The 12,704-nt window shown below is 35.6% G+C and overlaps 1 protein-coding gene across 21 annotated transcripts in view; it reads right to left on the bottom strand.

Annotated features, from left to right (window-relative positions):
• Positions 1-9,069: 9,069 nt before the first annotated feature.
• Positions 9,070-12,704, bottom strand: part of RABGAP1L (RAB GTPase activating protein 1 like) — a 734,005-nt gene continuing 730,370 nt past the window's right edge. For all 21 annotated transcript variants that reach the window (XM_077157041.1, XM_077157040.1, XM_077157042.1 and 18 more), the window contains 2 exons: positions 10,547-10,744; positions 9,070-9,345 (listed from right to left, as the gene is read on the bottom strand). In XM_077157041.1, coding sequence (XP_077013156.1) covers positions 9,193-9,345; positions 10,547-10,744 — 351 coding nt within the window. In that variant the 3' untranslated portion in view covers positions 9,070-9,192. The remainder of the gene's footprint in view (positions 9,346-10,546; positions 10,745-12,704) is intronic.

The following is a 12,704-nucleotide window of genomic DNA, read 5'->3' as shown; positions in this document are numbered from 1 at the left end:
AATGGATTAAAAAACAGGACCCATCTATATGCTGTCTGTACTCAAAGGACATGAGGCCAAGGACACAAATGGACATTTACACACCAATGTTTATAGCAGCATTATTAACAATTACCAAGAGGTGGAAACAGCCAAAATGTCCATCAACAGACATTTGGCTAAACAAACTGTGACATTTACATAAAATGGAATATTATGCAGCTATAAGACAGAATAAAGTTATGAAGTATGTAACAACATGAATGGATCTTGAGGACATTATGCTCAGTGTGATTAGCCAGAAACAAAAGGACAAATACTGTATGGTCTCACTGATATGAACTGACATTAGTGAATAAACTTGGAATATTTCCTTGGTAACAGAGACCATCAGGAGATAGAAATAGGGTAAGATATTGGGTAATCGGAGCTGAAGGGATACAGATTGTGCAACAGGACTGAACACAATCCTGTTGTCCAGAAATGGACAGCACAATATTACCTAACTGTAATACAATTATGTTAAAACACTGAATGAAGCTGCATATGAGAATGATAGAGGGAGGAGGCCAGGGGCATAAATGAAATCACAAAGAAAGATAGACGATAAAGATTGAGATGGTGTAATCCAGGAATGCCTAGAGTGTATAATGATAGTGACTAAATGTACAAATTTAAAAAAGTGTTTTTGCATGAGGAAGAACAAAAGAATGTCATTACTACAGTGTGCTGAAAATAGATGGTACTTAATATTTTAAAACTTCAACTAATGTGTGAGACTAAAGCAAAAAATGTTTATTTGATACAAATCTATACTTTGACTAGTGCATCTCCTAATATAACTTATGTAGATAGTTGATTGAACACCTTAAGTACATGGAACTTTGTATAGGACATGAGATTTTATTGGTTTGTCCAGGTGATGCCCTGATGAATCCCAGAGTGATTTGATCAGTGAGTGGAAAAGTATTTGCAAAGTCCCCTTTGGGGAATGGTGAGAACGGGGGAAAACTCAACTTCCCCAAGTTGAATTCTTGATATTCTCACAAGCAGTGTGGACAACCAAAGCTATAGGCTGAGCCCCCAGTCTTGAGGTTTGTTCATATGAAACTTAATCCCACAGGGGATAGGTCAAGCCTACTTAAAATTAAGCCTAAGAGTCACCCCCAAGAGAACCTCTTTTGTTGCTCAGATGTGGCCTCTCTCTCCAGCCAACACAGCAAGCAGACTCACCACTCTCCCCCTGTCTACATGGGACATGACTACCAGGGGTGTGGATCTTCCTGGCAACATGGGACAGAAATCCCAGAATGAGCTGAGATTCAGCATCAAGGGATTGAGAAAAACTCTAGAATGAGCTGAGACCCAGCATTGAGGGATTGAGAAAACCTTCTCTACCAAAAGGGGGAAGAGTGAAATGAGACAAAGTGTCAATGGCTGAGAGATTCCAAACAGAGTCGAGAGGTTATCCTGGAGGTTATTTTTACGCATTAAGTAGATATCACCTTGTTATCCAAGATGTAATGGAGAGGCTGGAGGGAACTGCCTGAAAATGTAGAGCTGTGTTCCAGTAGCCATGTTTCTTGATGATGATTGTATAATGATATAGCTTTCACAATGTGACTGTGTGATTGTGAAAACCTTGTGTCTGATGCTCCTTTTATCTACCTTGTCAACAGATGAGAGGAACATATGGAATAAAGATAAATAATAGGGGGAACGAATGTTAAAATAGATTTAGTTTGAAATGCTAGTGATAATGAAAGGGATCAGTAAGGGGTATGGCCTGTAAAATTTTTTTTTTCTGTTTGTTATATTTTTCTGTTGTCTTTTTATTTCTTTTTCTGAATTGATGCTAATATTCTGGGAAATGATCATGATGATGAATATGCAACTATGTGATGATATTGTGAATTGCTGAGTGTATGTGTTGGGAATGTTTGTTTCTTGTAATTTTTTTAATTAATAAAAAATTTTAAAAAAAACAGAACAACTTAACTCTCCCACCCTTAAGAGTTGACAAAGACTCAATGCTGTCCTTTTCTAGCTGTAACCTTTAATTGTCCTTATCTCTGCCATGTGGAAGTAACACTGATACCTTGCTGTCCTGATGAAGATTTTGCTGAGTTTTCTTTTGATGGTAATGAAAAATTCCGTTATACTTTTCAAAATTGTTAAATCAAGACTCATGCAAATATGAAAGGAACACGTGACAACTGAAGGAAGGACAACTCTTTCTAAGGTTGTCCCCTTCACCTGATTTTATCCTGCTCATTGAGAGTAACATAAGTTTTTAAAATTGCTTCAAAGTGCATTTGACTAGCTGGTATTTATTGTTAATTTAAAAATGGAATGTTAATATAAATTGCTAGGTTAGATAATATCCTACAGAGTAATAAATTATAACCTTTGGAGTTATCTGTTTCACTAAAAAGAAATTGTTTGAATCTCTACTAAATGAAAACTTGCAAGTAAACATGTAACTTTGCTAAATGTAGGAACTGACTATAGTTCAGTGAACTATAGTGAATGATGAAGAAATTACAACCCTCCAATCCTTGGCTTTCTCTTTGAAAAGACTCACCTTTTTTGCCTTATTTCCAAGTTTTGGATATTTTTCTTTTCAAACAGAATTTCTTCCTTCTCATTTACTTTGTATCCCACTGCAATTGGCTTTCCTTTTCTCCTACTTACTGTTCAAGACCATTCATAATCTCCTAATTGCCAAATTCAATGGATATTTTGTGAATAATTTTGATTGTTTTGTCTTTGATATAAAGTTTCTCAATGATTAAAATATCGTGTAGGGCAGGCCGCGGTGGCTCAGCAGGCAGAGGTCTCGCCTGCCATGCTGGAGACCCGGGTTCAATTCCCGGTGCCTCTTCATGAAAAAAAAAAAAAAAAAAAATATATATATATATATATATATATATATATATCATGTGGGCCAAATAAAAGATGTCTATGGTCTGGGTTTGGGCCACAAACTGCAGTTTTATAAACTCTGATTAGTATTTTTAAATACATGCTGAATTTTGAAAGCTGCTCATCTCTTGACTTTTACTTTCCTAGACTTGCAGGACAAAATGCAAATTAGAGACACCTTTGGGATTCTCTGCACTGTGCTTCACTTCCAGAAGCGCCTTGGGAGTTGTGTTTCAATTATCTGATATCACCCACATTTTATACCTTGAAGGACTAGCAGCAGTCACCTCACCCAGGGTTAGCAGATTTTTTTGCAAGATTTTGGATTTGGGACACAAATGAACTGAGATGCTAGTTCATTTCTGTGGGTCACTTGAAGAGAGACCATGTAATCTTGGTAGCTGTGCCCTTAGGAACAGAGAAAGCTTGTTTGCAGAGAAAGAAGAATGAAGCAGAGAAGCATCATCTTGCAAGACAAGCAGAAGATTGAGAATAGTTGCCTGGGTTCCTGATGTCATTTCCAGTCCCTTGTCCCAGTGTCTCATTAGGTCCAACTGTTTAGCCTTTGGGATCCATGAGATAGGATAGCTGTTTCCTTTTAAAGGACTTTAAAAAATTTTATTAAGCTCACTTGAGAGGGTTTCTGTTACTTGCTGTTCTTGTTTGCTAGCTGCCAGAATGCAATACACCAGAGATGGGTTGGCTTTTAAAAAAGGGGATTTATTTCATTAGTTCTTCAGAGGAAAGGCAGCTAACTTTCATCTAAGGTTCTTTCTTATGTGAGAAGGCTCAGGGTAATCACTGCTGGCCTTCTCTCCAGGCCTCTAGTTTCCAACAACTTTCCCCAGAGTGATTTCTTTCTGCATCTCCAAAGGCGTGGGCTGAGCTGCGAGTGCTGAGATGAGGTATGCCAAGCTGCTTGGGCTGTGCTACGTTGTGCTCTCTCATTTAAACACCAGCCAATTAAGTCAAATGTCATTCATTGCAGCAGGCACGCCTCCTAGCCGACTGCAGATGTAATCAGCAACAGATGAGGTTCATGTACCATTAGCTCATGTCCACAGCAACAGAACTAGGGGCCTTCACCTGGCTAATTGGACAACTGAATCTAACTACCACACTTGCCGAGGAATCTTGATGAAGAGGGGAGCAAAGGATACTTGGTGGTGCTGCTGTACAGGATATCATTTTGTAGGAGGTAGGTAGAAGCAAACTTCCGTCTATATATTCTATTTCTGAGTTGCCTGGAGTCTAGTGTCAAATAAGAAGTGTTGCAAAAACACTGGGTTCATATGATTCAGAATAAAATCAATGAGAAAAAAATCAGAAAGGACACATATGGACTTGAGAACAAATGTTTATTACTACTTAATGGGGCCAAAGGGGCAACACAAAGCATTGAAAACATCACTGGCTCACAAAAACAGGCACCTTGTTATCTTCTTGGTTGCATTTGTTTATTTTACAAGGCTTCATTCACACATGAAAACAAGATACTAATTCAATTTAAATTCATAACAATTATAAAAGTAAACATTTGTTGGGACAATGTACAATAAATTGCACTTTTCTTAACAAGCATTACATTTACATTTATAGAGTATACATAATACATGGAAACATCTAATTGGTCAGGTCAGTGTTTATAGAGGAAGAGGCTATCATTAATGTTCTTTTGTAGTCGATTAGTACTGTTGGGGTAATCAGCTCCCTTTTTCTAGAACTTATTTTCATTAGCGAAATCCTGGGCAAAATCATAATTCATAAAAATAGTACAGAATTTCTACCTCCTCAAGAAGGGAAAGGTAGAAGTTGGAAAGAAGTAAGGATGACTGAGAAACTTTTTCCCTCATTTGAACTAAGTAAGGATCCATGCATATGCAAAATACCAAAAATAGAGAAACTGATGTGAAAGGCAATTGGGACATCCTGGATTCTGGGACCACTTCTAGCTTTATTCTTGTGCTTTCATGACACCAGAATCTTTTGATGCATTGATATCCTTACAATTCAGCTTCCTATGTTTTATTCCATATATAATATATAGTTATTAAAAGTTACATATTCATGGAAACAATGTTACATGTTAAATAGTTGCCAATGAAAAAAGGAAGTAACTTAAACCTTTCATTTTCTATTCAAAGATTCTTTTTTCTTAGATTAAACTGTTCAGAATACTGCTAGTGGTAAACCACGGATGAGAATGAGGAGAATGGGTTATGTTGACGAAAATGTTTTTGTAGCAGAGAGCAGATTCTTTTGGAGATAAGCTTGACTCTTAGATGGAAACTGAGAAAGAAAGGCTGACTGACATCCCTAAAATACTTTGCAAGCATCTGCTTTTCTTGTTACAACTCAAGATTATCCTTTCCTATTTAGGGGCAGCCATACTGAAGTCCTTATCATGGTAGCTTTGAAGGATAAGGAAGTTCCTAAAAAAGGCCCTGCCTGTATTACATGGAAGTCACAATGAGAGGAAGGATGTTTGAGGGCAATTCTAACTCAGTGTGACCTTCAGCAAGGCAACCAGGGGCAAAGAAGGAGAGTTTCATATCTCATAGAAGGAAACATTGGCCACAGAAGTATTATTTGGGCTTCTGGCTTTGGTCACCATGTCTTAAAATCACAATGTGTGTTTGGTTACATGGTACCTGGGTATAAAAAATAGGCATATATAAAATTCCACCACTCACACCCCACAAAACTTAAGTGTTCAAATCGTACAACAGAGCTTGTTCATTCTCTTGTTTATTTATAATTGAAGAGGATAAGTGCTATTTTAGAGCTTTTTTTAAAAATAGTAAGTCGTACAGCAGTAATCTAAGGATCTTGCTAATTAGTAAGTTTTCTTCCCTAGAAAGATAAGGAAAGCATGTTTAATTTATAGAAAGGTGTTTTGCTTTGTTTTTTTCCTTAATGGTGTCTTAAAACCAGACAAAACACAAAGATCTTATGTTTGAAGCGTGGGATAGTCAATAAACTGGCTTCAGCTAACATGAAAGAAAGCTCAATTCCTTACGTTAGTTATCTTGGTGATTCTCATCCTAGATGACTGACCAACTTTTTAAAGAATCTATCTCTGTTATCTTTTGTGCCCTAGGATTTCAGTATTCTCTTGGTTTTCTCAATTCACCTAGAAAATGAAGTCAGTAGTAATTAACTGGAAAATAGAGGGGTCAGAAAAAAAGAAATATTGCTATAGAGTAGGGAAGAATGAAAAAAAATTTTTTTAAAAGAAAAGATAAATACTACTAATTATCCCAACATTAGCATAAAGGTCATCTTTTCTACTTTATTAGCATAATTTCAGATAGTCAATGAAGAATAAATTACTGATTTCATAGCTGAGAGAAGGAAAAAGTGATATTGGTTATATGGAACGACAGCCCATAAGCCAAATGGCATTGCTATTAGTGCGTCTGATATGTGCTGATATACAGAACATTAAGTAATTGAGAATTTCCTTGAATTAAAATATATGTAGCTAAATATAACCAATTGTGGTATGGCTTAGGATATGGGAAGCTACCAAACACATGCACTGCAAAATTCAGCTTAGATTCTTTTGAGTATCAAAGAATGTGTTACACAAGATTGTCAAGATACAAAAGCCAATGAACTGAATTATCAAGTTGAGTTTCCTTCTCTTAATTTATTCTGCAGAATTTAATGGAAATAAAAGTAATAATATTTCAGAATGTTGCAAATATTCGGTTTTCAGAGGACTGTTTTCTAACATATAGCCTAGGAAAAAACAGAAAAGATAACACTCTAGAATGTTAGAAAATTTCTTGGCTATTTGGCTGGTTGTTATCTTTTAAAAAAATTTTAGGGAAGAATTTAAAAAATATACCTAGAAATAAGCAAAATTAAAAATAGCAGTCACTTAATGCTGGGATACATGAGTTTTCAAATAATACATGGTGATTGACATGTGGTTTGGGATTGTGCTATTATAACATATTGCATGAAAACTTAGATCACATCCCAAGATTTGAATTTTCTTTCTTTCTAATCTTTACTATTGCTACTGATCCAAAATCACTGTAGTGGGGGACAGCATAGACTTATGGTACCAACAGACATAACCAAGTATGATACGAGAATAAAAGGTATCTATAGATTGCTCTTAACCTTTTGAAAGAGTTAAAGGAAAATTAAAAAAGGCAGAATTATCAAACTTTTGAATGTATGTACCTGGTGACTTTGTTTAAAGAAAAAAATATAAGGAACTATGAATTTGAACAAGGTCCATAAGTTTAAAGCATTGGACCTAGAGCCGTTTTATTTCTCCCTCACCTACCATTTGAAGAAAATTATATAATTTAGGCATTCTGTGGAATGTATTAATTTTTAAAAGTTAAAAAAAGGTCTGTACAGTAGAACTATGAGAGTCACATCACAAGAGCATCTTTAATTTAACTGAACATTTGCGAAGGCAACTTGTATAAGCACGTAAAGTAACAATAGTTAACAGATCATTATAAATGATTTATAGAAACAAGTGACAAGATATAATTTTCTAGCCATTATATTTTTTAAAATTAGCTTTTCTAAACCACCATGTAGGTAATATTAAAGTCAAAATAGACAGTCTGAAAATAATTATACCACCAGTCACTATATTTCACTATATTTCAGGGCATATTTACTTGCCTAACCAAAAGGTGAATATTATGCTGAAAGATGAGTGCAAGAAAGGCTATCAGATAAGTAACATGGGTTGCAGATGACCTAAATACTTTCAGATGGAGGGGACTTTACTTTTTTAGAGCTTAGAAATCATTTTAGAGGAAAGGATCCAGCATGACCAGTGCATAGTGCCTATCCCTGGAGTTAAGATGGCTTTTCTTTTCATTTTTACTTCCAAGAGTGTTATTTTTATTTTAATTAAAACATATGGTATAGATAAGACTTAAATAAGAATCAGATAAGAATAAATGTTATTGTACAGAGCTGGCAGTAGTTTGGTTGGCATAAAAAGACCAGAGGCCTCCAAAATAGCTTAGAAAATGGAAAAATTAGTTTTGCCCTTACCAAAAGATTTCCTATAGGGCTATTTAACAGACATGTGAAATATACTTTTAAAAAATTCCATCAAATTTTTAACAATAGCTTTACCTTTCCAAGAGATAAGTATTTCTATAAAGGTTTTATATTCAATCAAACATGTTACAAATGCATTTGCATCTCTTCATCTAGAAGTGTCAAGGACAGAATTTTAAGGAGCTACAGAAATAAGAAAAAGTTGCCTAACATTAAAATAAAATGATGTGAAGCTGACTTCTATTTCCCATTTCAATACTGTGCCCTTTAACAAAGTTACAGCTATTAGTGTTTCTTTAGCAAGTATGTGTCGACATTAAATGGGATATTCTGTCCTTGGTTCTACATTCCCACTTATTTTCATTTAGAAAAATTTATTCCATTCTTAGCACAGCAGCAAGTCTTTCTAGGCTTCTCTGATGAAGGCTCCCTAAGAGCTGCAATAGCCACCTCTAACTTCAGGCTTGCCAGAAGTCACAGCTGTGTTCATACTTAGACCAACTTAGGAACTTGCAATTCCCACGTGGAGCTCTTAACAGAATCTGTTAAGTTACAGTGGCCAAAATGATTAATTTTACCCTGCATTCATCAAAACCTCAGTTCCTTTCACCTAGCGTTTATTCTTGACAGCCTATGTATTCCAAGGCTCTTGGCACTTCATTTCCTGATGTACCCAATAGAGAATGAAAATAAACCAATTTTCTTTGGGGACTACTCAATTTCTGTCCTTTCTTTCCCTTCCCTCTGGAAATCACCTTTAGGAGGAAAGCTGACAATGGTTTGATGAGTCCTCCAGTGTGCTTTGTCTGAGGAAATCCTAAAAAGTTAATAGAGGCTTAGGTTTCTTTTTTCTTTTTGTGAAATAGATCTTCTTACCGCTCCACCTCGGAATAACAGACATCTTCATTTTATGTAAGATAAAAATAATTATGAATAATTAGTTCTAAATTAAAAGCATTTAAGTTCTGAATTACTTATTTCCAACTAAACATCCAGGCATATAAAATGATGTGTAATACTATGAAGGCCTTCAATGGAGACGCAGAAAAACCGTCAACATAAATTGGGTCAATTTAAATAACATCTCTTTGAAAAGAGTCATACGAGAAAAACGAGAACTGCTGAAAGATTCTGGCTTGCTTTCTGGCCTCCTTCACTTTCCATCAAAGGGACACCAGGAAGGACCCGTCTGGGTTTCAGTTGCTTTGTTCATTGTGCTCTTGTGCTTGGGTGCGGCTGGGACTATGTGCTCTCCTTGGGTGGCTGGGTGGCCTGTGGCGGCTGCAGTGGCTGAGTGCCTGTCGCCGTTTTGATAGAGTTCAGGGTTTTGCTAAACCAAGAGTTTTTTGCAGCTTGAATTTCATTCATAAGGGCTCCTCTCTGATGTTCAAGTTCCTGATTAAAGAAAGAAAATCAACTGAGTTATGTAAACGTTTCATCTTTGCTGACAAATATTAGAATACAGCTTACTGAAATCTATAGATGCAGCCATCATTCTACCCCCAATGGACCCAAAAGAGATTCATTTGGCTTTTTTTTTTTCCCATGGGCAGGCACCAGGAAATGAACCTGGGTCTTTGACATGGCAGGCGAGAACTGTGCCTGTTGAGCCACTGTGGCCCGCCCTCAATTGGCTTTTTAATGTAAGGAAAAGGTTAGAGCTAAAGGAGTTACTACTAAAAAACACTCTAGGGCGGGCCACGGTGGCTCAGCAGGCAAGAATGCTTGCCTGTGATGCCAGAGGACCCGGGTTCGATTCCCGGTGCCTGCCCATGTTAAAAAAAAATAATAAATAAAATAAAAAAATAAAAAACACTCTGCTTTCTCTTAAAAGTGTAACGAAACTTCATTTCATTCCCCCCCTGCACCCTGTAATTTAGGTCCAAATTAGGTTTAGTTTGCATTCTGAGGTAATATGTTGTATTGGTGTTTAAAATCACAAATAATCATTAATGTATGGATGACACTGTAAACATGAATGGGTTCCAAAGACATAGTCTTTGCTCCTGAGAATTTTTAAGGCCCAGAGTAGAGGACAGCTAGTGTGGCACAGGTTGGTGCCATGATGGGCATAAGGCAGTGGGTAGAGATCACTGGTGAAGAAATGAGGAGCAGTTCATTAGAAGCTTACTTTCTAATTACGTTATCTTCCAAAACACAAGGAAAGGGATTTTTCAAAATCAGCTAAAGATGAAAAGATAACCCAAAGAAAAAATGGGTGTCAGCCAATGTTCAACTGTCAAGGGACAAGGACAGCAGAAAGGATTGGGCTTTTCATTTTTAGGAGTAGCTACAAAGCGACCAAGTTCAATGAGAAAGGGCCTTAGTAAAAAAAAAAAAATCTCAGTGTTTACTCAAAAAGCATTTGCTTAAGTTCTCACAGATACAATTTCAATTATTAAAATTTAACAAGTTATATTGATTTTTAATCAGTGTTTAAAAATACACAACATAAAATGTGATTGTGCAAGACACATTAATGGGTAGAAAATGTATTCATCATATCTAGTAATATCTTATGATTCTGAACTAAATATACCTAGAATACCCTGGGTCTGTTTATTTTTTCTTGTTCTTGTTTTAACAAATCACCAACCTGGATTTTACACTTGGCTTCTACCAACTGCAGTTTGGTTTGTGCCAATTCCAGCTCCATCTCCCTCAGCTGTTTCTTAAGTGAGTCCTTCTCATCATCCGTTTCAATTCCCTGATCTTCTCTGCTTATGGCTGCTAATTTCAAAGCACCCTCCTTGCTGAAAATGTCGCTGCAGTGTTTACATGCCATCATTTTGCCCTGAAATAGCCCAAAGAGAGAACCAACATTAAAGCGCATTTAATAGGAAAAAAATCACTTCCTGAAACAATATGATATGCTTTTCATTTAGATGCTGCTTATTGTCATCAAATGCAGGACCTGTTCCTAAAAAAGTCAGTACAAAACCTGACTATCCAAAACAGGTTCTGATTTTTCTTAAAGTATCTCTAAAAAGACCCTAAAAACAGAAGGTAGTATAGCATCTCTCTGAAATCAAATCTAGAAATTTTGTGGTACCATTTATTGAGCTCTACCCTTTTGTGTCTGGCTTATGTCATTTAACATGATAGCTTCAAGGTTCATCCATGTTGCTGCATGAATCAGAACTTCATTGCTTTTTAACCTAAATCTACTCTTATAGCAAATAAGATGAATGCTCTTTGTCCAATTTGAAGCAAATAAGTTCAAATTCCTCTTCTTGCATGCCATATTAGATAGCACCACCTACTTACCCAATTTTTCCTTTGTTCCTTAATATATAATCTAATCACACTCATCTCCTTCACTCATATGGTTCTTCCATAATGTCCTTTTTAAATACTTCTCTAACTGAATTCTATCCTTCTTGAAGAACCTGCTTTAATCCATCTTCCTCCACAAAGCTTTCTTTGATTTGCAGTTTTTATTCACTTCGCTTTCTTCACAACTCTAATTGTCACTGTCAAACAATTCAGCACTTACTCATACATTCTTGGGCTGTTTCCTAAATGTTTCATGTGCATATGTATATAACTTGCTCCTATAGGAAAATTCTAAGCTATTTTTCATATACAATTCTTAAAAACAAAGGCAGTCTAGTAGCTGTGCACATAGTAGATGCTCAATAAAGCCTTTACTATGTGATCAATATCAGCCCTTATTTCAATAAAAATTTTAATTCAGTATAGCAACTTTTTATAAGAAACTTCATCAACTGAGCCTTGGTCTTCATGCCTACAATGTACAAAGAATGCATCTGCTAAGTAGGGAGAGGAGCAATGATAGATCAGAAAGGGAAGGTCTAAGGCCAACATTTTAGCAGATACAATTTAAGTTCTCACAGATACAATTTCAATTATTAAAATTTAACAAGTTATATTGATTTTTAATCAGTGTTTAAAAATACACAACATAAAATGTGATTGTGCAAGACACATTAATGGGTAGAAAATGTATTCATCATATCTAGTAATATCTTATGATTCTGAACTAAATATACCTAGAATACCCTGGGTCTGTTTACTTTTTCTTGTTCTTGTTTTAACAAATCACCTTTGCAGAGGAAGCCCAGCACCCCATACCCAAATAATCTTGGGCTAATATTTGGTAACTTGAAATAAGAAGAAAAAACACTTTAAAAAAAGTAAAGGTCAGAACAAGGTTCATATACTCAGTTTTTATGACAGATTTTCAGGTTAAAACATAAAAATACAATGTTTAGTGAGCATTTAGTATGTGCCAGGTATAAGATGATATCCATTATCTTATTTAATATTCAAAATGATCTTATGAGACAGTTAAAGCTATCTATTTTACTGAGGACATAATGAAACAGAGAGAGGTTAAACAATTTGTCCAAGTTTTTAAATATTATGCTACATTTTCTGGGACACATTAAGTTGCTAGTATGAAACCTGAATATATCCAAATAGAATGTCAGGTTTCTATACCACTGGTCCTTAAGAGTTGACTGTGCCAACATTGCTTCTTTGTTTTTTATTAGATAAAGTGTGGGTTTACAGAAAGATCATAGATCACATGCAGTGTTTCCATATACTATATTATTATCTATACCTTACATTGGTGTGGTACATTTGTTACAATCTACTAAAGCATATTTTTATACTTGTACTATTAACTATAGTCCATGGTTTATCTTAGGGCCACTGATTTATGTTGTACAGTTCCACTGACTTTTAAAAAAATGCTTTTTCTAGTAACATATATACAACCTAAAATT

The sequence above is a fragment of the Tamandua tetradactyla genome, chromosome 4 (assembly GCF_023851605.1).
Source record: "Tamandua tetradactyla isolate mTamTet1 chromosome 4, mTamTet1.pri, whole genome shotgun sequence".
Lineage (NCBI taxonomy): Eukaryota > Metazoa > Chordata > Mammalia > Pilosa > Myrmecophagidae > Tamandua > Tamandua tetradactyla.
Note: the sequence above shows the minus strand (reverse complement) of the source record. Positions and strands in the feature narration are given on the sequence as shown.